Source organism: Engraulis encrasicolus, chromosome 13, assembly GCF_034702125.1.
Source record: "Engraulis encrasicolus isolate BLACKSEA-1 chromosome 13, IST_EnEncr_1.0, whole genome shotgun sequence".
Classification (NCBI taxonomy): domain Eukaryota; kingdom Metazoa; phylum Chordata; class Actinopteri; order Clupeiformes; family Engraulidae; genus Engraulis; species Engraulis encrasicolus.
The window spans coordinates 48,734,830-48,757,868 of NC_085869.1; the positions used below are offsets into that span (position 1 = coordinate 48,734,830).

A 23,039-nucleotide genomic window follows, 5' to 3' on the forward strand; every position below is an offset into this window, starting at 1 on the left:
GCATAAAGATGTGCGAGTTCCTTTCCACTGCTCCTTGATAACGTATTGGAACCTACGCACCCACCAGAAACCAAGTCTCCTTTGGAAAGCATGTTTACTGTGAACAGAAACACGGAATGTTATCATGTTTGTGGTAGAAGTTGAAAGTGCTAGCAATGAACAGCAAGCACAAAAGAGAACTTAAAGCCACTGAAAGCACAAGTGGTAAATTCCATATGTTTCCCCATGATATGCTGCATTGTCAACACCAACAGTAGTGGCCCTTTAATGACATAACTTTAAGGACATATTAGGACATTTTATGCTATAATATGTTTGGTGTGTTTATTGTATAGCATGATACAGCAATGAGGAAGTAGGACATGCCAAAGAGTACCATAGCTTAAAAAAGGTCATCAACAACAAAAAACCCTTTCCATTTCCATTCTTTCCATTTGCCTAGCATGGTTTTATTGGTGTTTATAGCCATAAATGCACAGTGCCTTGAGTGAAAAAAAGACCAAAGGCATCCTCCGTCATGTGACTTCCCACTTTATGTGCCTCACACAGAGACATGAAAGAGGAATGGTATACCCTCTCTGTGGCAGAAAATGCTAGGGCCAGAAATGAATAGGAGCCCCCAAAAGAGAACTTGCACTAAATACACTAAAAGTGAAATTGGTATGTTATTGACAGCTTCCCTTTTCCAAAACATGAATTTTAATTACAGTCAAAAGAATGATTAGCTGATAGATACATTTGGTGTGACCATAATGACTTCAATGGAAATGTCATTCTGTTTGGTGCCAAAATATATTTTTAACCGTAAAAGCAGTGACATACTACATTGAAGGTCCATTGCGTGGCATGTTTAGGTATTTGTCATTTTCACGAATATGTACCACTACCATCATCAATTCCACCACATGCTTTGTATGTACTGTAATTCATCTATATTCTTGTGTCATCTTGGACTACTCTCCCTTATCAGTTTGATATCAGTAATTCTCCAATATTTTGTGGAGGGCATGATAATATGATTCTGTATCTAAAACTGTATTGGGTTTCTCACTTCTCATCTGGCAAGTTTGAAGGACAGGTATGTCTTACCGTGCAGACGGCGTTGAAAGAGCCAAAACACTGTTGAGTCCCGCCTGGGAAACACAGGTCAGGGGCAATGAACGCGTCAAATGATTCACCCTGAAGCGTTAGATTAGGGAGACCGACCAACCGAAGCTCGCATTTAGAAAAATGTGAACATTCCATTGGCTGACGCCTGCCCGCGCTGAGCTCATTACATATTTTTAGCTGAAGTTCAACTTTTTTAACACTTTTGATGCCCTCTGCACTACAAACGCTTTTGCAGCTTATGACGCTTCTGCCACCTGCTCTTCCATACAAAGTCAATTGCTTCCACCACTTTCCACGCGTTCAACGCCGGTGGTCTGTTCGCACGGTTACACAGTGCAAGTTCATGAGTTTGAACAGTGCTGTGGACATGCCTGTCTCAAAATCTTCCCCGTCATAAAAAATGTTGTTAACTCCCTGCACTGTTTGGATTTATTTCATCCCAGAATACCAACAATCAATACAAATGTGGATATGTCTCCTGCAGTATGTAAAGTTACGCCCTCCTTTAATGCATGTTGAGGGTCTTCGCTTCTAAATGCAACTCATTTGCTTTGCATTGTGCTTTGGAGGCTGATGTTTGGGTTTTTATCAGCTTTTCCCAAAAAGGGCTTAGGCATTTAGCAGCCATTTTTGCAAGTGCCCTATGCATCAATGGAATAAGGGATTTCCTGAACAGACATTCCAATGCATCTTGTTGGCTGTCATGCAAGCAGTTAATCCTTTACGTTTACTGTACTAATCCTTTATGACTGTAATATTATATAGCTTGACAATCAAGTTTGAGGTTTTAATAAACATTGGCTGATCTGAATATTCCATTAAGGTGGTGCTCTTGTTTTGATGTGAAACACAGTGAATGCATGTGAAAGAATCCATACAGAAGGTTGAACTTCTACATTCAAAACGTTTTATTAATTTAACAGTGCATTAGAAAGTTTTTAGTACCAAGAATCCATGATGCGCCTCATGCTCATGAATCTCATGTCGGGGTATCCCATATTTCTCCAGCTTCTGTACTCTCCAGGGGGGAAGTACCACATTCTTCCTCTGAACTGGGGCTGCTCATACATGAGCCAGTGACCATCCATCACGTGGCAAGACATGCACTGGTTCATACGGTAGCGATCCATGATAGAGTCACAGTCATCCATCACCTCATGCATCTGACCTCCGAAGTTCTCCCTCTCGTAGATCCTCATTCTGTAGTTTCCTCTGTGCTGTAAACATTAAAAAGTGAAAAATCTTAGAAGAGCTCTGTACAAAACAATCCCATAACTCAGAAAAAGATAATAGAATCCTGCATGCCGGTATTAGAAACCCATTTTAATGTTTCAGTTATTTACCATGGGGATGAAGCGGCAGGATCTGATGGAGTTGTGCCAACCCCACATGCTCATGTAATCTGGGTACTCTCCCCTCCTCATGAAGTACTGCATGCCCATATAGTTGGGCTGATCGTACATCATCCAGCAGCCATTGTGCACCCTGAAGGAGCCGCAGCGGCTGAGGTAGGGGGAGAAGTCAGCATAGTCTCCATTGCAGTCCCAGGAACGGCCCCCAAAGTTCCTCTCCTCGTAGAAGGTCACCTGCAGAAGCATAACATCTTTAGGTTATGATCACAATCAGCCCATAAGGCTATGACTGATTACCGCCCAATCATTCTGACTGTAAATCACACCACAACAGGTAACACATTGAACAATATTTTTTACAGCATCCAGGCTATGGTTATGGTGTATGTTCTGTTACAATTTACACCTGTGAGGTACAGTATCTTACCCTGCCATTCATGGTTGCAGATGATGTCTTACAGCTGGCTTGCCGGTACACTGCCCTGTGGCCATTTTATACTGAACATCAGTCCTGACCGACCGTTGCACCTTTGTGTCAAAGCCCTGAGTCATCAGCCCAATTGTGTTGTAAAAGGCCTGTTTTTCAAAGCAGAACCCAAAGGGTTATTATTTAGTATTCAGTGCAGTTGGAAGAAAATGGCTTATTTCTATATTGTTTTGCTAAACAGTGTAGAATATTCCCATAACAGCAACAAAAAAAAAACTTTTGAGTATAAGATGATTATTTTCAAAAGTGAATATAAGCTGTATATGATACATATTGTATGTATGCATAGAGAGAACAAAATCTAATCATGATTCATGCACTGATATCAGTGTTTGTGAATATTGTCAGATGCATACAACATACTAAATACAACTGCTTTAGTTGTGTTGTGTATTATTTGGTTGTGTTTCAAGACAATTTAAGGCTGTGCTATATTGGTATTTACGTATGCTGTATAATGTGATGCAATCTTGATGCAGTCAATGCAATGGGTCAAATATTTGGGGACATACTGGCCCTGCCGTGGCCATCTGGTAGGGCACTCGCCTGCCATGCGGCTGACCCGGGTTCGATTTCCTGCCCAGGTCCTTTGCCCACCCCTTCCTGTCTCTCTCACCATTCGCTTCCTGTCTACCTCTCATTCTGTCCTGTCCGTAATAAAGTCTAAAATATATATACAGTATATATCTTTTAAAAATAAAAATATTTGGGGACATTGTATATTAAACCATATGGAAATATTTGTTGGCATGTGCGAGTACCAGTAGTTACATTGCATTTTTTTTCTTACGTGCATTTAATGAACATGGCAGCTAGTCATCTTTAACATAGATTTGAATTTGGTATCTAATACTATCTAATGTAATATCTTTGATATTTTATAGTTTTTCCTTCTTAACGCAAAGCTGAGAGATATTGACATACATCAACAGAATATTTTATAACACAAATGGAGATGATGTATCAGATATGGCTTTGTTGCTCTGTAACAGCTATGACACCCGTTGCTATTAAATGACTATCATTGGTGGCATAGCAATACATTTTCATTTTCAGTAGGGTGCTTACATCCAAAGTGACTTTTTTCAGGTGCCATACAATAGTGTCAGTTGTAGTACTGGTTGTATATTATTACCTCCGCCAAGGTCTGTTTGTCTGTCTGTTTGTTTGTCAGCAGGGTAACTCAAAAACGAATCAACGGATTTGGACGAAAATTTGTGGAGTTGTTGGTAATGACCCAAGGAACAAGTGATTAAATTCTGGTGGTGATCTGAATCACCAACTGGAACCAGGACCTTTTCAAACATTCTGTCAGCAGGATAACTCAAAAACGAATCAACGGATTTGGACAAAACTTTGTGGAGTTGTTGGTAATGACCAAAGGATCAAGTGATTAAATTCTGGTGGTGATCCGGATCATGAACCAGAACCAGGACTTTTTAAAAGATTCTTTACCATTGCTGGTCTATAAATCTAGACGCCCCTACTGACCGCAAATTGCATCGCGGGGCAGTGCAAAACATTCCAGTTTCTAACTCCACAAAAGGAGGCAGAAAGAGATGGTGTAACAGTCAAATGTTCTATCAAGCAGGTTTCTTGGCGGACGTCTGCGCTCTCTGAGTGCTTCTAGTTTGGTTGTGTAATTTGGTACTTACGCAATATAATGTGATGCAATATTGGTGATGTCAATGGTATAGGTCTATGAATAACAAATATTTGTGGACATACTGTATATTAAATAATGACCTCCGCCAAGGAGGTAATGTTTTCGGTCGCGTTGGTTTGTCTGTCTGTCTGTTTGTTTGTCAGCAGCATAACGAAACTTTGTGGAGTTGTTGATAATGACCAAATGAACAAGTGATTAAATTCTGGTGGTGATCCGGATCACGAACTGGAACCAGCACTTTTTAAAAGATTCTGTCTGCAAGATAACTCAAAAACGAATCAACTGATTTGGACGGAACTTTGTGGAGTTGTTAGTAATGACCCAAGGAACAAGTGATTCAATTCTGGTGGTGATCCGGATCACAAACCGGAACCAGGACTTTAAAAGATTCTTCACCATTGCTGGCCTATACATCCAGATGCCCCTAGTGACCAGAAATTGAAATTTGGGGACTCCACAAAAAGAAGGCAGAAAGCCTTAGGGTGTAACATAGTCAAATGTTCTATCAAGCAGCTTCCTTGGCGGAGGTCTGCGCTCTCTGAGTTCGTCTAGTTTGGAAATGTGTTTTGTTTCGTTGAAGCTTCATCAGTGATTGAAACTTTGCATGTATTCATTAAATAAATATATTATTTGTAGCGCAATTTGCAGTGTGCAGACCTACCTCTTTTCATAACAACATGGTATTGTAACTTTTGAAAAGGTGGATGGATTTTCACCAAATCTTGTGTTTACACTCCATAATAGGTACATGAACTGATGCCTCGACGGGAGAAAGTTTGTGTCAGTGGGTCAAGGAGTCATTTCCAGTTGGCAAAGCACATGGTCAGAGCCTGGTCAAATCCGACTGGTGGCAGCTGAGAGCTGGCTCAGAGCCCCAGTGCTCAATACGTCGTTTACCATGAATTGGCTGAATTTTCTCGCCTTGCTCTGACCATTGACTTGTATAGGGGGCGGAAATTGGTCACCCTCTCCTGTTGTTTTAATATCGCCATAGTTTGTGTGCCAACCCAAGGTTTGGGGCAAAAGGAGTGGAGAGAAGATGTTCACTCACGTTATAAGTGTGTGGTGCGGCATGGCCACCCCTGGGAGTCATTTTCTTACTCAGTACTGGAAGCATGGTAAAGTGAAGTTCCCCTCCGGCCAGGGCTATGGAACCAGAGTGTGGAACAGGTCACAGGACACTGTGAATTTTTGACAACATTAGCCCCGTTAATACGGCGGGCCATTGGCCCAGGAACTTAAGCCCAGGGCTAGAGTTCCTGGTGCGTTTATACTGCAGGCTAACTGGAAATTGTAGATAGAATGGTAGCCGTGGTAACCCCTTCAAAAATGACCTGTAAGCACTTCCAGTATTTGCCAAGCTTAAACATGAATGCTTTTTATTATTTTATTTGAAAATCAGTAATTTAAGTACATTCTTTCAATTCTGTTTCGGACAAAGTAGGCTGAATACCAACTGTACACAAATGCAATACATGTTAAAATCATATCTTCCCTGACAGAATATTTGTCCATATTTAATTTTCTCTTTTTTGTGTGTGTGTGTTGTGCCAGAGACATTTAACTGACTGTCCTTAAACCAAGCACACCTGTCTTCAGTTTGATTCGGACACACCCAGGTCGGTCGGGGAAGCAAAATTAGCACAGATGGGCATGCTCCACTTCTAACAGAAAATACAACTTTGGATGTGTGTAAAAGGAACTGTCAACTTGCAAGCTCAGTCTCTATATAAATGAGACTGAGCTTGCAAGTTGGGTGTAGTGATTGACCAGTGTTCTCCGCCACCCACCTCCACGATTGTACCATCCCCTCACACCCACACACTGTTCTTCAAGGTCTCTTGTTGGTGTGTGCTATGGCAGACTTCCGCTTGGAAACCTGCTTTACTGTTCACCTCCTCTGAGGTGGAGAGATTTCAGTGCAGGGTAGACATGCAGCCTCACAATCAGGTTCCTTGCATACAGAGAAATGCAGCAATGAATGCTCTTAACACACACATGTACTGTACATATGCATTTATGAGAGTGTTAATAGGAATCAGTGCATTTACTGTAAAACATAAAAGTTGCATGAGTATAATACCCAGCAAGCAATTTAAGCAGAGGAACTGTGTATACTGTGTGCATTTGGGGAATAGCAAAGCTGACTTGGACTGGTTTAGAATAGTCATTGACTGATTGAATCCAGTGTGCTGGGAATAATGGTGTTACAGTATAACGGCGTTACTAACGGAGCCGCATTTTGGGTAACAGAATAATTACTTAATTAATCTATCTATAACTGTATCGCCGTTACCATTACTCGGGAAGTAATGTGATGCGTTACAATTTGATGAATTGCACGCCGGTGTGCCCCAGCTGCTGACAAAATCTAGGAGTAAATGGCAACGCCACATAAATCTGTACCAAGCCGGCTTTTAATATGCGCATTCACCCTTTGCATGCATGAGAACAAAATAGCTGATCATGATTTTCTAAAAAGTTAGGTGGGCGGAGGGTCTGCGATCTTGTTCCCACGCACGTAAACACAAGTCTCTCTACTACACACAGAGTACACGGCACGGCACGGAAATAGGGAAGAGACAATGGCAACATCAAACCGCAAGGTTGCATTTTCCAACTGGGAATACTGGAATCATTTCATACTAGTTGAAGTCAAAGGCAATAATGTTTACATACAATGTAAACTGTGCCCCGGAAACAAAGTTCTGTCCGTAACGAGCGACTCCAATTTCATGAAGCACCTCACAACATTGTGTGGTGGCACGTCTCTATGTATCGCTAGTCCTAACTCATCCCCACACCCTGTGCAGCTAATTTGAGCTCTAGCAAAGAAGGAGACGGAGGCAAGCCAAACCTGATTTTACTGGACAGACACTGATGACCTCAACAAAATAATCGCCAAGTATGTGGTTGAAAACATGTTGCCCCTATCCACTGTGGAGTCGGAGTTGTTTAGGGATCTTGTTGCAAAATTTTCATCTCAAGGAAGACAAATGAGCACATCCTTTTGCTGAAAAACGTTGTCACCATTGATAATAGGTCATGAAGATCTTACAAACCCCAACTCCGATGAAGTTGGGACGTTTGGTAAACAGTGAATAAAATCGTAATGCTATCATTTTCAAAACATTCAATCTATTCATTAGATGGACAATAGTGAAAAGACAACATATTAAGTGTTAAAACCGAGAAAAAATATTGTTTTGGGGGACATATGTACTCATTTCTAATTTGATAAATCCAACACGTCTCAAAAGAGTTGGGACGGGGATCAGTGAAATTTAGTAAACATCCAAATAAGATAAAACAACAAAGAAGAACATTTCAAAATGAATTGTACTGACGGACAATATAGGTGTCCAGGTATAAGATCATCATAGAGAGGCTGAGTCACTCAGAATTAAAGATGCAGAAGGAATAATTACCATAGTTATTACATAGGCTACATTTTTTGAATTATCTTTGATTTACCATGATTGAGTGTATATAAGACATATTTTTTCATTAAAATCATTGTATAGGTTCATGACATCATGAAATATATATTGGCTGTAGTCTCACTCTAATTCCTGGAGTGCTAGAGCTATTGAAAATTTACCATATTAAGAATGCTTAATGCGTGCAAATGATACAGGGGTGTAACATTCTCCTAAGCACCTGAGCTCACTTGAAATAGACCCAGAAGACATAGGAAACTGTCCTTTGCTTACAGAAGTCAGCAGAAGTTGTAGAAGTCCATTCTTTTTGACAATAATAGAGCATTGCACATCCTGTGCTACAGTAAAAATGGACCATCCAACTTGTGTTAGTGCTAGCTTCAAAAGTCAGCCTCCATGATGGCATGCGGGTGCAGTAGTGCATTGGTTAAGATGTTCTCACTCATCTGTAGAGTTAAATACAGTGCTGAATGGTATAAATAGGTTTTAAACAGCATGAAAAGCCACTCATGCATTATATTTTTTAAGGGAGATCTTTGATTACTGCCACATAGTAAGGTCAAATTGCATTCTCTACTATGTTTTAACAGTTTGGCTCCATCATAAGGACCAGCAGGTGATAAAATGGTGGGTTTTTGGTCAAGACCTGTCACACTGTAAGCACTACAGAAAGGAAAACATTGCAAATATGACAAGGAATACACCCACCATTTAAGCTGGTGAAATCATGTCCAAGATAGGAATTAACACTGTTTTTTATATAAAATCATCTCATCGGTTAATGTATTTAACTGTTAAGTGTTGTCTTTTGTTTTGTTTTTAGTCTTCCTCGACATTTGCTGCCATTTATTGTCCCCGTCCCAACTCTTTTGAGACGTGTTGGATTTATCAAATTAGAAATGAGTACATATGTCCCCCAAAACAATATTTTTTCTCAGTTTTAACACTTAATATGTTGTCTTTTCACTATTCTCCATCTAATGAATAGATTGAATGTTTTGAAAATGATAGCATTTTGATTTTATTCACTGTTTACCAAACGTCCCAACTTCATCGGAGTTGGGGTTTGTAGATAGTGGCATTAAGCAAAAATCACAGCCAAAATAACATCACAGAACAAGGATGAATACCCCATTTAACTACTATCTCATTTGATGCTGGCTCTCTGACTGGATAATGGGATGAGTAGGGCCCTGTGATTTCCGCTATACGGAAAATGGGGACGAAATCATGGAATGTAGACATTAAAACGTAGACCTAATTTGGTTATAAACGCGGAATTGCATGGAATTTGCATTTTTGTAATGATAATATTTAAAAATCCACTATTTTCTTCATCATTTATCAGACTAAAAAACATGTCAAAAATAAAAAATAAAAATGCACTGCTATGTTATTGTCTTGTTAACATTGCAAGCCAGGAAGCATAGTGACCAAAAGTTTAGCTGCAACTTTGAGAAGAGCTGCAGTCAAGTCATCCTCCGGGGAAAACACCCGTGTCTGAAAACATGTGTTTGTGTGAAACAGTAGACGGTAGGCTGTTTGCGAGGCTATTTAATGCCTACGTATAACTTCACTGAAATTTACTGTGATGTAACTGCACTTTGCAATATAGCCAAACTTATTCCAGAAAAACCGATGCAGCCGGAGAGTGCAGCAGAAGTGATATCGCCCCCCCTCGCCAGGTGCATTTAAGAGTATATGCGCATGCACATTTACTACCGTATTACCTGGGATGTTTTTGAGGGCCGTCGTTACAAAAAATGGGTAGATAATTTAAATGTTCTTTTCTCTACCCAGTATTTAACCATGAGTCCAAACTAAGTAACTAATAAAAAAGTTTTTTGTATGAAAGTTCAAAAAACGTTCAATATGGCAAAAGATTTATGACCAGCCTTTCCCCGCCCTTTCTCATTTCTGACACTGACTATATATTTACAGAAATATATATATGAAAGAATCCAAAGTCTTTATTCATATTACAAAATGTTTTATTAAATTACGTTTTTGTTTTTAGTACATAGAATCCATGATGCGCCTCATGCTCATGAATCTCATGTCGGGGTATCCCATGTTTCTCCAGCTTCTGTACTCTCCAGGGGGGAAGTAGTACTGTCTTCCTCTGTAGTGGGGCTGCTCATACATGAGCCAGTGGCCATCCATCACATGGCAAGACTGGCACTGGTTCATACGGTAGCGATCCATGATAGAGTCACAGTCATCCATCACCTCATGCATCTGACCTCCGAAGTTCTCCCTCTCGTAGATCCTCATTCTGTAGTTTCCTCTGTGCTGTAAATATCAGAAGACATAGTCAGCATTACAAGCTTTTTTTTTTTAAAGAATGTTCCGTAATACCCAAAGTAATGCCAATGGAACCAGTACTTGTCCTTATCTATTTACCATGGGGATGAAGCGGCAAGATCTGATGGAGTTGTGCCATCCCCACATGCTCATGTAGTCGGGGTACTCTCCCCTCCTCATGAAGTACTGCATGCCCATGTAGTTGGGCTGGTCGTACATCATCCAGCAACCACTGTGCACCCTGAAGGAGCCGCAGCGGCTGAGGTAGGGGGAGAAGTCAGCATAGTCTCCATTGCAGTCCCAGGAACGGCCCCCAAAGTTCCTCTCCTCGTAGAAGGTCACCTGCAAAACAAAAGTTTCTTTTTGTTATGGTAAAATGTTATCTAATGCATAATACATGTCCTTCATCTCATCCATTGTCTCCCATGATACAGCAAGTTCAAAGATCAAACTCAGTTTGACTGAAGCGTTAAAGATATTGAACAAACAGTTTACTGTTGAATAAACAGTAAAAATGTATTTTTTTTTGCAGCAGAAGTATTCAGTTAAAATCATGCTATATGAATATAATACATCAATTTTTTTTAGTTCATAACTGTGTGAAGCACAGCATGTTTGTTAAAAATCTTTTTTAGTATCTGTGCGGTATCTGTACTACTGTATCTTACCCTGCCATTCATTTTGGCTGATTTTGTTGTGAATCTGGCTTGCCATTACATTGCCCTGTTGGTGTTTTTATACTGCTCTTCACACCTGACCATTTGCTGTACCTTTGTGTCAAAGCCCTTAGTCATCAGCCCAATCGTGTTGTAAAAGGCCTGTTTTTCAAAGCAGAACCCATAGGCGTATTATTTGGTATTGAATGCATTTAGAAATAATGGGTTATTTGTGTATTGTTTGCCTGTACACTGTAGAATATTCCCTTAACAAAGACTTGTTTCAGTCTGAGCTATTTTAAGTATGTATGATGCCAGGATATGGATAATGTACAGACCATGAACAGAGACTGATCTGTTTAGACATACAGTACCATTCATCCATCATTCATCTGAGGCTTTGGACTGATCATATGTGTATGTGAAGAAGCCATGCAATTTTAAAACGTATACAGTATGTTCTAAGTGTTGATTTGTGTACAATGCAAGTCTTACTGGCTCTTGAAAAGGCCTCTAAACGAGAATTTGACACTGTTTGGTAGCATATTCCTTAAACTCTACACTTATCCTTTCATATCTGATATTGATTCATTGTCTGGGCAGTTGTCCTGGACTCAGGGAGAGAGGGGGGTGGGGGTGGGGTGGGGCAGAATCAGGTCTTCGCTACATTGAATGTACATTAGAGGGTCCGTTTCAGATTACTTTGTCCTGGCCCCAGCCAAAGCTGTCAGTGACCTCCCTTACGAAAATGGACCATGGTTTATTATGGTATTACTATGATTACCATGGTTCTACCATGGTATGTCATGATTACTCTAAGTACTCTGAACCTACCATAATTGTACTATGGCTTAATATGGTATTACTGTGATTTTTATCTAGTAACATGGTTGTACCATGGTATATCATGATTACTCTACCCTTACGGAAATCGACCATGGTTGTAATGCAGTAACCATGGTTTTACTACCACATTTCATGGTGATTCTAAGTACTATCAACGAACCATAGTTCTAGTACAGTAGCTGTCATAGTAGGACCCCTTACAAAGATTAACCATGGTTGTACTATGAAAACTAATCATGGTTTTACCATAGATTTACCATGGATTATAGTTAATCATGGTTTTTAGTGTAACTATGAAAACCATGGTTTGTGACTATGGTTTAACTTATGGTTTAGTATACTCTTTGCTATAAATCATGGTTCCCCCCAAACCATGTTTTTAAAAAACATTGTGGGGGGAAGGGGTACATGGTTAAACCATAGTCACCAACCATGGTTTTCTTGGTTACCCAAGAAAGCACAAAATCCCTGAAGAACTACATGTGAGTAACCGTTGTGTAATGGCTAGGCAGTTGGACTCTAGATCACATGATTGCAGGTTTGAATCCTGCCCTCACCATTCCGTAGACCTCCATCCATGGCTGAAGTGCCCTTGAGCAAGGCACCTAACATTGATCCAGGGACTGTAACCAATGTCCAGTACGTCGCTTCGGATTTTTTTTTTAAAAAGCGTCAGCTCACTGTAATGTAATGAATAACTTTTAACCAGGGTTAGTTGTCATAGTAAAACCATGGTTAATTTTTGCATAGTTAAACGATGGTAAATCCATAGTTAAACCATGGGCAAATCATAGTCAAACCATGGTTGAACTCTATTCAATCAATGGTTAAACCATAGTCACAAACCGTGCTCAAAAAAACGTGACAACTATGAGTAACTAAAAACCATGGTTCGGTTCTCATAGTAAAATCATGGTCCATTTTCGTAAGGCCACTAGGGAACAGGAGGGCTCACACCTGTGGGGCTTATGGCGCATTCCAGACCCAATCCAAACTAGTAGGAGATCACACTTACAGTATCCTACCTGAATAGTTCAGCTCCTGTTCCTGACGTGAGCCAAAAAAGCCATAATAGCTATTATTCTGGCATGTGTTACATTTATGTTGACAAAATATCATTAGGCTGTCATTTAGGCCAGACTTCCCTTACAAAAATCGACCATGGTTTTATTGTTGTAACCATGGTTCTTATTCGTAAGACTCACCATCACCGTCACCATCTCTATGGGAGACGCTCATTGGCTGTCGACCTCTCAGTATAAGACTCAGAAGACTCAGTATAATCACTTCTGAAAGGTTGAAATCGCGCTGAGGGCGGGGACGTCCACCGCCTTTATAACTGCGGTCCCAAGGGCGCAAACCCACTTTCCACTCTCTTCGGATGACTGCTCGACCGACTGGGTTCAACTGTCCTACTAGAAGTGTGCTTGGAGCACGACTTCGCTGGGTGCCCGGTCAAGAACAAAGGCTCTCAACCCAAGGAAAAGTGGACGAAACTACTCTGCCGTACAAAGGCTAAACACAGTAACTACATATTTTGTCAAAATTGAGTTTATACTGAAAATGCATACATTATTTATTTTGTGACAAAGTTTTGTGGTCCAAATGTGTCCCGTTTTAGAGATATGTCAATATGTAACTTTCGCAGTAACTACAAATGTCAATCTAAAAACCAAGGCTAACCGCAGTAACTACATTAACTGTGGTCCGCCTTTGTTCACCTGGCTCGAACACTCTAAGAAAACCAAGGCTAAACGCAATGTGTCTTCCTTTGTTCGCCTGACTCACACAGTGTAGAAAACAAAGGCTAAATGCAGTAAATGAAGTTAACCTACTGCGTTCCGTCTTTGTTTATCTCCGAATAATGTAAACATCAAGCAACTACAACCTTCTATAATGAAGTTACCGGTATAACCTACTAAAAAGGAACCCTACACTGAACTTACCTGACTCTAAGGATGTATGCAGCAAACGTGGTAGTCAGCATGTAAGAAACTAAATGTCTGGATGCTGTGTAAGGGCAACTGAGCTTACCTTCTGAAACCCTTGGACCAGCCAAAGCAATGACATCAGTGTCGGACAGTCCCGTCCTCAGAGCCTTACTCCAGCTGGCTCTCCTCCAATGGTCACAGTTGTGGGGTAAACCCCACGTCAAAGACATAAAATCCCAAAGGTCTGTCCATACATGTGGCAACACAAGGTCATTGTCCATACTAAAACATATCGGGACCGACTCGGGAACCATGAGCAAGCTAGCTCCAAATGCCGGTCTCGCACCTGGCCTGCGAGCTCAACTTCTCTCCCGTGATCCCTTTCCAAGTGACTATCCCGCTTCTCATCCAAGATGGCTTCCACTACTACTTAAAGTGGTAGTTCGCTATTTTAGACATTAAGCCCTGTTTGTGTGACTTCTGGGGAGAAGTAGAGATGGTCTCATCACAATTTTGACATTTGGTGCTGAACGGAGCATTTGGGTATTCAAGACTGCAGCCCCCCTACCTTTACATTGACTCCAATGGAGCACTCAAGCAATCGATCATAAAATGGCATTAAACTTTCGTTTGCAGAGACATGAAACTCACTGAGTGGTCAGAGGTGGGCAGCGATTCGTTGGCTCGAAAATCACCGCGAAATACGCTTCCAGAGAAGATATATTATCATTATTGTCCGTCTTCATTGATTGTATTGGTTTGACTAGTATTACTCCGCGCGACCGGAAATGGGGGTGTGTTGTATGCAAGCTGTAGTTTTTGTAGCCAGTCCCGCTCAAAGACAGCCGTTCTACCTCGCTCCTTGATGTCTACACAAACAAAACACTATCGCCACCGACTGGCTGGATGTCTACTGTTATTCAACGGCGTCTGGGGAAAAATAGGTCCTCCAAATGCTAAACAACAGTTAGAAGGCATATTTCGCTGCAATTTTCGGGCCAATTTATCGCTGTCTACCACTGACCACACGGTGAGTTCCATGTCTTTTCGAACGAAAGTTTAATGCCATTTTACGATCGATTGCTTGAGTGCTCCGTTGGAGTCAATGTAAAGGTGGGGGTGCTGCAGTTTTGGATACCCAAATGCTCCGTTCAGCACCAAATGTCAAAATTGTGATGAGAACATCTCTACTTCACCCCAGAAGTCACAGAAACAGGGCTTAATGTCTAAAATAGCGAACTACCACTTTAAGTAGTAGTGGAAGCCATCTTGGATGAGAAGCGGGATAGTGGCTCTGGCCCACTTTCTCAGCATCGTGTGTTTCTGTGTCTGAACCTGTGTGTAATTCTCCCCCGCTAAGCTGGTTCAAGGGTAGAATTCGATGTCAGGCCGGCCCGGTTGTACGGGAAACCTGGCATAATGCTAATGTTGGTGTGGATGTTACCAGTGTTTAAATTGGCTTTTGGGAGGTGGGGGAGCCCTTCACTCGTGGTCAAAATAGCTTTTTTACATCGCCCCATCAGGCAAATACATGTATTCTATGAAGTTATTGCCTATAATTAATATCATGCCTAAATCAATGTATTACTCTGTTATGAGAAAAAGCAGCAAGGTACCCTCATTCCTTCTTCACTGTATTAGGTTTAAAATAGGTAAACAGTTATACCAGTAGGCCTATCATACCTGATGCATTTATGTAGCCTACTTTTTACTGTAATATTCTCTCCTGTCAGTTGGCATGCTGTTGGACTATACTGGGGCAAAAAAGATTGAATTCTGACCACCATCACTGCACCATCAAGCTACAAAGGTGTAAGACATTGTAAGAAAAACACTATAAGAAACCTATTTAGAATTCATTAATGATGATGTGAATAACAATTTATTTTAAAATATCATACGTTTAATTTTAATTCTCCTATAATGGCATGGATTTAGCATGCATTTATTAGCAAGTTTTATGCCTAATAGCCTAAGTAACAAAGTTAAAATACAAATGCATGCTGCTTACTAGGCTATGCTGTTCTATTACATGGAGTAAAAGTGTGCACTGTTACTTTAAAGCAGGCGGTGTCTGAGGAGAATCTTCTGACTCGGGCACGTCTTTTCTTTACAGATTGCCCCTTTGGCTGACTGATTATTAGGAACTTTCTTATTTCAGTAGTAGCCTAGGCTATTAGTTTAGCTATCTCGCACCGTGCATATGTTTTGCTATAATGCTACACGGATCCACTGACTTTCACTAGCTTGGCGACATATTCCCTCTTTTAACGCTTAACTTGAAAAATAAGACACTTTACCACCTTTATAAACCCCAGCCAACGATTTTAACTGCATTAAGCCCCAAAATAGTGGCATACCCCTTTAACCAGTGGTTTCTTTCCTCTGAAACTGATTTCGAGCCCGGCATTTGTACAGCCCCGAATCTTCCTCTCGGCAGACAAAATGTGTCTCACACGATCCGATTACTCTCGGGATGCGACATTACGGTCCTCACGATATTTTGGGATTGATTTCCGTACCTGCCACTGATAGTGACTTTAGTGTACCCTGCCCCGAGCGTTTGATTAATTCTAACACTCGTACAATTCAGCACACCACTGGGGTGCACCATGGTCCTCCCAGAATTTTGGGATTGAATGCAGTACTGGTGCTAGTTTAAAGATAGTCACAAACCATGCTCAAAAACTATGGTTAATTGTGGGTTTCATGGTTACCTAAAAAAAATGAACATTTGTGGGCAGCCGTGTAATGGTTAGGGAGTTGGACTGAAAATCACAGAGTTGCAGGTTTGAATTCCACCCTTACCTCTCCCTACAGCCCCATCAATGGCTGAAGTGCCCTTGAGCAAGGCACCTAACCCCACATTGCTCCAAGGACTGTCACCAATATGTGCGTATGATGAAAAAAAGAGCGGTAGCTAAGTGTAATTAAATGAATAATTAAACCGTGGTAAAACCATGGTTAATTTTATAGTCAAACATAGTTTTAAAAAATGTGCCCAACCATGCTCAAAAAGCCATGAAACCATGATTTATCATGGTCAATTTTCGTAAGTGATATTGTTGCTGAGTAGGATGCAGACTAGGGGTGGGAAATATGGTGTGAAATTTATATCGCTGTAGGTTTTGAACCATATGGTATATGTCACTTGTAGTATGTAAGTTACAGCATAACGGTATCTTAACCATTAGCATAGCACAAAGCAAATAAGAACAGCTTTGCCATCATTCATAGGTTGATATTGAATTTATTTTCAAATCTTAACATCGTTTGGATCAGGCAATAGCTGTTCAATTCATACAATCATATGCTTACAGTTTCGTTGTAAGAATGAACCTAGTGATGAGATCTCATCCCAGGGAATTTATCTTTTCTTCTCCATAAAACCAGTTCTCAAGCTCATCTGACCACAACAATACTCTCACCTTGACGAAAGCAAAGATCAATGAGTAGAGCATTGCAGTCCAGGAAAAGGAGTTGACAATCATGAAATATAGAAATGCTGTTCCATGGGTGCCCTTTAGGTAAGCTTATTATGGTAGGTAGCATGTGGTAAGCATATGGTATATATGAAATTCTCCACCAGTCCCCTGTACTCTCCTTCCTGCCCATCTTTAACCCATTGGCGCCTGAGCCAGTTTTTAGAAAAGGTCCCCAATGCCTGAGGGGTTTTTGAGATAAGAAAAATTGGTTGAAAACTCCTATGAAAAATTCAATATCTCAGCGTCTGGAACACATAGGGACATGGGACAAATTGCATTTAAAAGGTAAAATCCTCTCCTTTCACGGGATTATGCTCATTCAGCATTAACACTAACACATATTCCTTAAAAAAATCATATCTCATAATAAAATGATTGAAAAAAAGTTTCATGTGCTTTCAGGATAATGCTTGATGCTGCTAGGCCTATTTATTATAGGCTATTAGGCTACTATTGCTACTGTCACAATAGCCGACTATAACTAAATCATAATAATCATTATTAGGCTATTATAATTATTAGGCAGTCATTTCTGCCATAAATCGGGGGACATTTGTCTGATACAGCCACTTGCTCTCCCACCGGCGAGTATGGCCGTTTTATTCCTCCAAACGTTATGCAGAGACCGATGAGCAATTTCATATCCTATTTTGAGACGGGGCTCCACTTCGAGCTGGATGTGTGGCCGCGCGTCTATAATTCGCATGTCTACCGTTGTCTGCCTCACCAATAGGTTATCACCATATCCGAAAGTTCCTCAGTGAAAATATTCTGAAATATATTTGAAGGACGTGCTTCCTCAGATATTGGCACCTTCGCCAATTGCCCTGAGTGTCGGAGTCGGAGTGAAGTTTTGGTAACGTCGGGGGCGAAATCTGACTGTTTATTTGGAAGCCACTTGCCCACCTCTTCATGCGGCCGCGGCAAATCACACTCCTGCTCTCTATCTAAATGGTCTTCAATCATATTTCCTTTCCTCGATTAAAATCTCTTCATTACCTTTCAACTGAACATCATGTTAGCTGTAACAGCGTGTCTTGCGAACCACAGCCTTCTTGTTCTTCTTTTTTTTGCCTGTGTGAAATGGCTAAACAACCCACGTCTGCAGAAGCAAGCATGGTTGATTGCGTTTGACATTTTTGTCGACGAATCAAACTTTTTTTTTTGCTACATGATCTTTTAAAAAATCGAGAACACCCACCTCTTGTGTATTTGAACAAAACATTGTGCATTGCATCTCCTATGCGTCTTGAAAATATTGACAAATCAATAATGTTGCGTTTTGCAACAACCGGCGTCAGGGCAAATGTTGCACAATGCAACAACCGGCGTCAATGGGTTAATACATCCCACAATGGCGGTGTCATCTGAGAACTTTTGCAGGTGGCAGCTATCTGAGTTGTAGTTGAAGTCTGTAGTGTAGAGGGTGAACAAAGCCGGGGAGAGTACTGTTCCTAATGGAGCTCTGATGCTACTGAACACAGTCTGTGACAATAACATTACAACTCAGAAGTTCAGGGCGTAATTTCAGGCTGGGACAATAGCACTAAAACTCAAAAGTTCTGGGTGTAATTCCAGACTGGGCCCATATTTGTGTCTAAATAGGTAAGTATGTTAGCTTCACGAGCAAGACTATAACATGAAAAGTGTAGTCTGACACCGAACTAGTGAAGCTGTGAAATTAATGATTGTCATTCAAATGATAGGGTTCAAACTGACCAGAGCAGTCAACATGCTAAGCCATCCCTAACCTAAGCGCTGTGATCGAAGGACAAGTTTTGTGTCACTATCTCCAATGGTGCTGTACTAGGCCAACTCTGTAGTGATGTGTCGGTCGCAAACCGTTCGGCTCTAAGAGCCGGCTCTTTGAAGTGAACGACAGGAACCGGCTCTGCAATGGGAGCCGTTTTGGGATTTTTTTTGGGGGGAGCCGTTTTTGTTTTTTTGTTTGTTTTGTCCTTCTCTCCTCCTCCCTCTCATTGTGTGTATCCTCTAAAAGTGCCAGTGGATAGAGCAGGTGTTACAGACACACTCACAGCGATCAGAAATGCATAATATGTATTAATACCTTTTTAATTTACTTTGTATTTGGGTATGTTGGGTCATGATTAACGACTGATTATGATAAAAGTGTTGTTCATGAAGGCTTTTACACACTATACACCAAGGAGAGTAGAGACAGGAGGGCTTACTGACGTCATAATAGCGTAGTACGAAATGATGGCGAGGGGAGTATGGAAATTTTATTCTTCTTCTACGGTCAGTATTGGAAGCATCAGGGAAGCATGCAATGCCACTTCCGTGAGGGTCGGAGTGTGGAACAGGTCATAGGACAGCGTGAATGTTGTACAATGTTGTACAAAATGTTGTAAAATACAATTAAAACTTTTAATTTATTACCTCCGCCAGGAGGTTATGTGATCGCCCGATTTGTTTGTTCGTGTGTTCGCACCTGGCCTCTTGCGCCTCGTCACAATGGCAAAGTCATCAGACCGAATTAGAGCCCTTATAAAGGCTGGACAGGGTGTGATGACGTCACGTCCCAGCGAGTAGGCTATAAAACGTCCTGCTGCACCTGTCAGAGTGTCATTAGCAACAAGATGCACGAGGTGAAATCAGCACTGATCACCAACTATGTTTGGAGGGCAGCTTCTCCTGAGCGCTGGCTCACTGTCGAATATGCCACGGGTGTCCTGGCACCTTCGTGGACTGCCACGGGGTGTGCGAAGTGAATTGGACAATTCTCAAGGGACTGTCTTTGCCGCGAGAGCGCTTACACCAACTACCTGTACTATCAAAGCCCATAGCCCACAGCGCATGTATTTGGCATACAACCACGGGTGCGCAAGGGAATTGGACAATTCTTAAGGGATTGTCTTTAGACTGCCACATAGTCCGTGGTTATTTGCTGCACGCGAATTGCAACCAGTGTTTTATCCGTGGTGATTTAATTGCTGCTTCACAGCGCACTAAGCAGCCTCTGTGAAACGCGACGCGGCAAGAATATCACACACACACACACACACACCCCATCTATTTCCTCCAAGTTCGTGAGACCGGCCCAAGGGAATGACTGTCTTTTGCCGAGAGCGCCTACACCAACCACAATCAAGTAGCCCTTGTGAGGAAAGTATTTGGCATACGGCTTTCAACAGGCACCCTTGAAGTTCACAATGCTGTCACAAAACATTCGTAAATGCTTAGGGAGAGGTGCGCGCGAATTGCAACTAGTGCATAGTCCATGGTGATGTGTTGCTTCACAGCGCACTGATGCCATAGCATATCAGTAGGCCTACCACAAAACATTAGCGTAGCCTACTATGCTGAACTTAATTTCATAACGAACGAACGGTGAAGAGATTCATAACAGCGCACTGAAGGCATAGCATATCGCCAGCAACACAAAACAATCCAGCATAATATGCTGAACTTATAGATTGTTGTACTTAATTTCAGAACCAACGGTGAAGAGATTCATAACGGTGAACAGTGATTTTCAATAGACCTAAGGAATAGAGAGCAGGGGATGCCTATTCAATAGTATTAAGAATATTCTGTCAATTTGTTTTTTGAATGAAAGAGAGCGCGTCAAGCAGGTGAATCCGGCGATGCCCTCAAGGAGCCAAAGTGTAGCAATGAAATACGAACAAGAATTGTATAATAGTTGGACTATTCAAAGTTATTATAGCCTCTGTGAAACGTGAAGTCCAAGCAAAAGCATCAGACACACGCGCACATCGCTCCCCGCAATAGCTTTCCAAATCCTACTTCATTCTATCCCAATTTTAATGTCTAAAAAAACATAAAGCCCTGTATATATTGTAATTCAATAGGTCTACAGCTCATCCACTGATTGATCCATGTACTCCATCATCTGACTCAAAAAAAAAAATGGCGAAATTACCGGCAACATTGTCACTGCGACCTCTCTGAGCTCTGCGCTTTTGCAGACGTTGGCAACAAGGAAAGTGGTCACGTCTTTCAAGCTCGGAAGTTAAGTTTTCAACTAGGACTAGTTGGTGAACAAACATGGGATGAATGAATGGATCCATGCAAGTCATCTGTTAACAAGGCAAATTAAATTGTATGTAATGACTAGAAAATCATATTGACAAGCTTGCGGTTATGGAATGACAGTGGCGTCAGTGAACTCGGCGATGTCCTCAACGAGCCAAAACTTATCCGTGAAACATGCAAATAAACTAGGCTACAACAAGAATTGTATAAATAGTTGGACAATTAAAAGCTATTAGCCTCTGTGAAATGCGGATCTGAGAGGGGTGTAGTACACTTGACAACCATGTTTTCTCTGGATTTGAGATTTTAAAAGGTATGAAAGGCATGCTGTCTATCATATTTATTTTATAAATGTTAAAAATGTGTCAAATAGCAACCTGTGAGCTTCAATAAGCATTTGCAAATCACAATCACTTTGCCAATAGGCCTACCACAATCACAGGTGAACTAAACAGGCCACAGCTAACCAGAGGAACATGGTACTGTAATTATAATGGAGATAGATATAATTTGGTTACAACTTCACGGTTCAATTTTCTGAACAGGTCTATATCTACATGGATGACACCACATCATGACACACATATCTTATGTGTCTAAAAAGGAACTGAATTTCCTTGGCGGAGGTCTGCGCTCTCTGAGTGCATTTCTAGTTAATTATGTAAACATAAATATTGGGAGCCGAAAGAGCCGGCTCTCCATAGTAAGAAGAGCCAATAGAACCGCATCTCAAAGAAGAGCCGAAAATCCCATCACTACAACTCGGGCGGGTTTGTTTAGTTTACTATGCTATCAGAACGTCGTTTTGGCTTTGATTTGTGTGAAATTGAGATGGCTTGTGCTGAGATGACTTGTAATGAATTGTGCTCTTCAAGTTAGGAAATGAGTCTTTAAAGATAAAAACGCTTATAAAGCTATGGTATCCTTAATGTCCTGTGGGATAAATAAACTCTACCATGATATGTCTTATGATCATGGACCTGTATCCCATTTTTACTATTGCTTCTTTGTTCTACATTGTATAGTACTGTACCAATGTGCATGTGTGTGCTTTTGGCCAACTGTGAATCCCTCAACTCACTGATTACTGAAGTGCTCCCTCTCATTGTTGATTACCACATGTGGCATCCTGTAATTGATTACCAAAAGGACTCTGAGACTGTAACGTGTACCAGAGGGGCATAGAAGGGGTATTCCACGGTTTTAGGTTTCATATTCCTACCTCTGATAAATAATTCTTATCTACAATGTGGACAAATTTTACCCTCTTCATAGTTATTTGAATTGTACATCTAAACTGATGTTACTGAAAATGTAAAAATATACACACCGGCCCATTTCAGGATCATCAGCGGTCACTCGAAACGAGTATTACTTTCTACTTCTGACTATTCAGGACACTGAAGAGACCAAATATTTGATCCACATATTTTGTTGCAGTGTGGGCATGAGGAAGTAGAGGTGGCGGGTACTGCTGGAGCCTTTTCCTTCTGATCCTTTCAGCCCATGTAAACATCAGCCTATACAGCTACATTGCAAAATAAGCTAAGCAAAGAGACTGTGGTACTGCTCTATACATTAAAAAAAAATGAAATCACCCAATATGTTGAGACATATGACACAAGATGTCTACCATGTTGAAACCAAAGCAAAACACTCCTTCCAATCATTTTACTCAATTGAATGCACATAAAAAAAACAAAATTGATCTCTTTGTACATTCAAAAAGTTTTATTTACATTTTT

At 41.0% G+C, this 23,039-nt stretch overlaps 3 protein-coding genes across 4 annotated transcripts in view; 1 reads left to right on the forward strand and 2 right to left on the reverse strand.

The window, feature by feature from the left end:
- The window catches only part of LOC134461304 (gamma-crystallin S-1-like), a 383,074-nt gene that overhangs the window by 312,630 nt on the left and 47,405 nt on the right, over positions 1 to 23,039 (forward strand). The window lies entirely within an intron of this gene.
- Positions 2,049 to 2,708, reverse strand: LOC134461310 (gamma-crystallin M2-like). The gene is made up of 2 exons (XM_063214139.1): positions 2,454 to 2,708; positions 2,049 to 2,327 (listed from the first exon to the last, which is right to left on the reverse strand). The coding sequence occupies exons 1-2, from the start codon at positions 2,706 to 2,708 to the stop codon at positions 2,049 to 2,051; spliced, it is 534 nt and encodes a 177-aa protein (XP_063070209.1).
- LOC134461292 (gamma-crystallin M2-like) lies at positions 10,069 to 14,038 on the reverse strand. 2 transcript variants are annotated; one of them, XM_063214105.1, is made up of 3 exons: positions 13,896 to 14,038; positions 10,459 to 10,701; positions 10,069 to 10,347 (listed from the first exon to the last, which is right to left on the reverse strand). In XM_063214105.1, exons 1-3 carry the CDS (start codon positions 13,929 to 13,931, stop codon positions 10,069 to 10,071), a joined length of 558 nt encoding a protein of 185 aa, XP_063070175.1. In that variant the 5' UTR covers positions 13,932 to 14,038. The 2 variants fall into 2 exon arrangements, with proteins under 2 accessions (XP_063070175.1, XP_063070177.1); XM_063214107.1 differs by lacking the exon at positions 13,896 to 14,038 and adding an exon at positions 11,028 to 11,039.

Bases quoted from the DNA above. Each gene is read 5' to 3' on its own strand.
- LOC134461310 (XM_063214139.1), bottom strand. From the start codon at position 2,708: ATGCTTCTGCAGGTGACCTTCTACGAGGAGAGGAACTTTGGGGGCCGT. The intron at 2,328-2,453 runs GTAAATAACTGA...TAATGTTTACAG, and splicing joins CCTGCCGCTTCATCCCCATG to CACAGAGGAAACTACAGAAT.
- LOC134461292 (XM_063214105.1), bottom strand. From the start codon at position 13,931: ATGTCATTGCTTTGGCTGGTCCAAGGGTTTCAGAAG. The intron at 10,702-13,895 runs GTAAGCTCAGTT...TTTGTTTTGCAG, and splicing joins TGGTCCAAGGGTTTCAGAAG to GTGACCTTCTACGAGGAGAG. The intron at 10,348-10,458 runs GTAAATAGATAA...TGATATTTACAG, and splicing joins CTTGCCGCTTCATCCCCATG to CACAGAGGAAACTACAGAAT.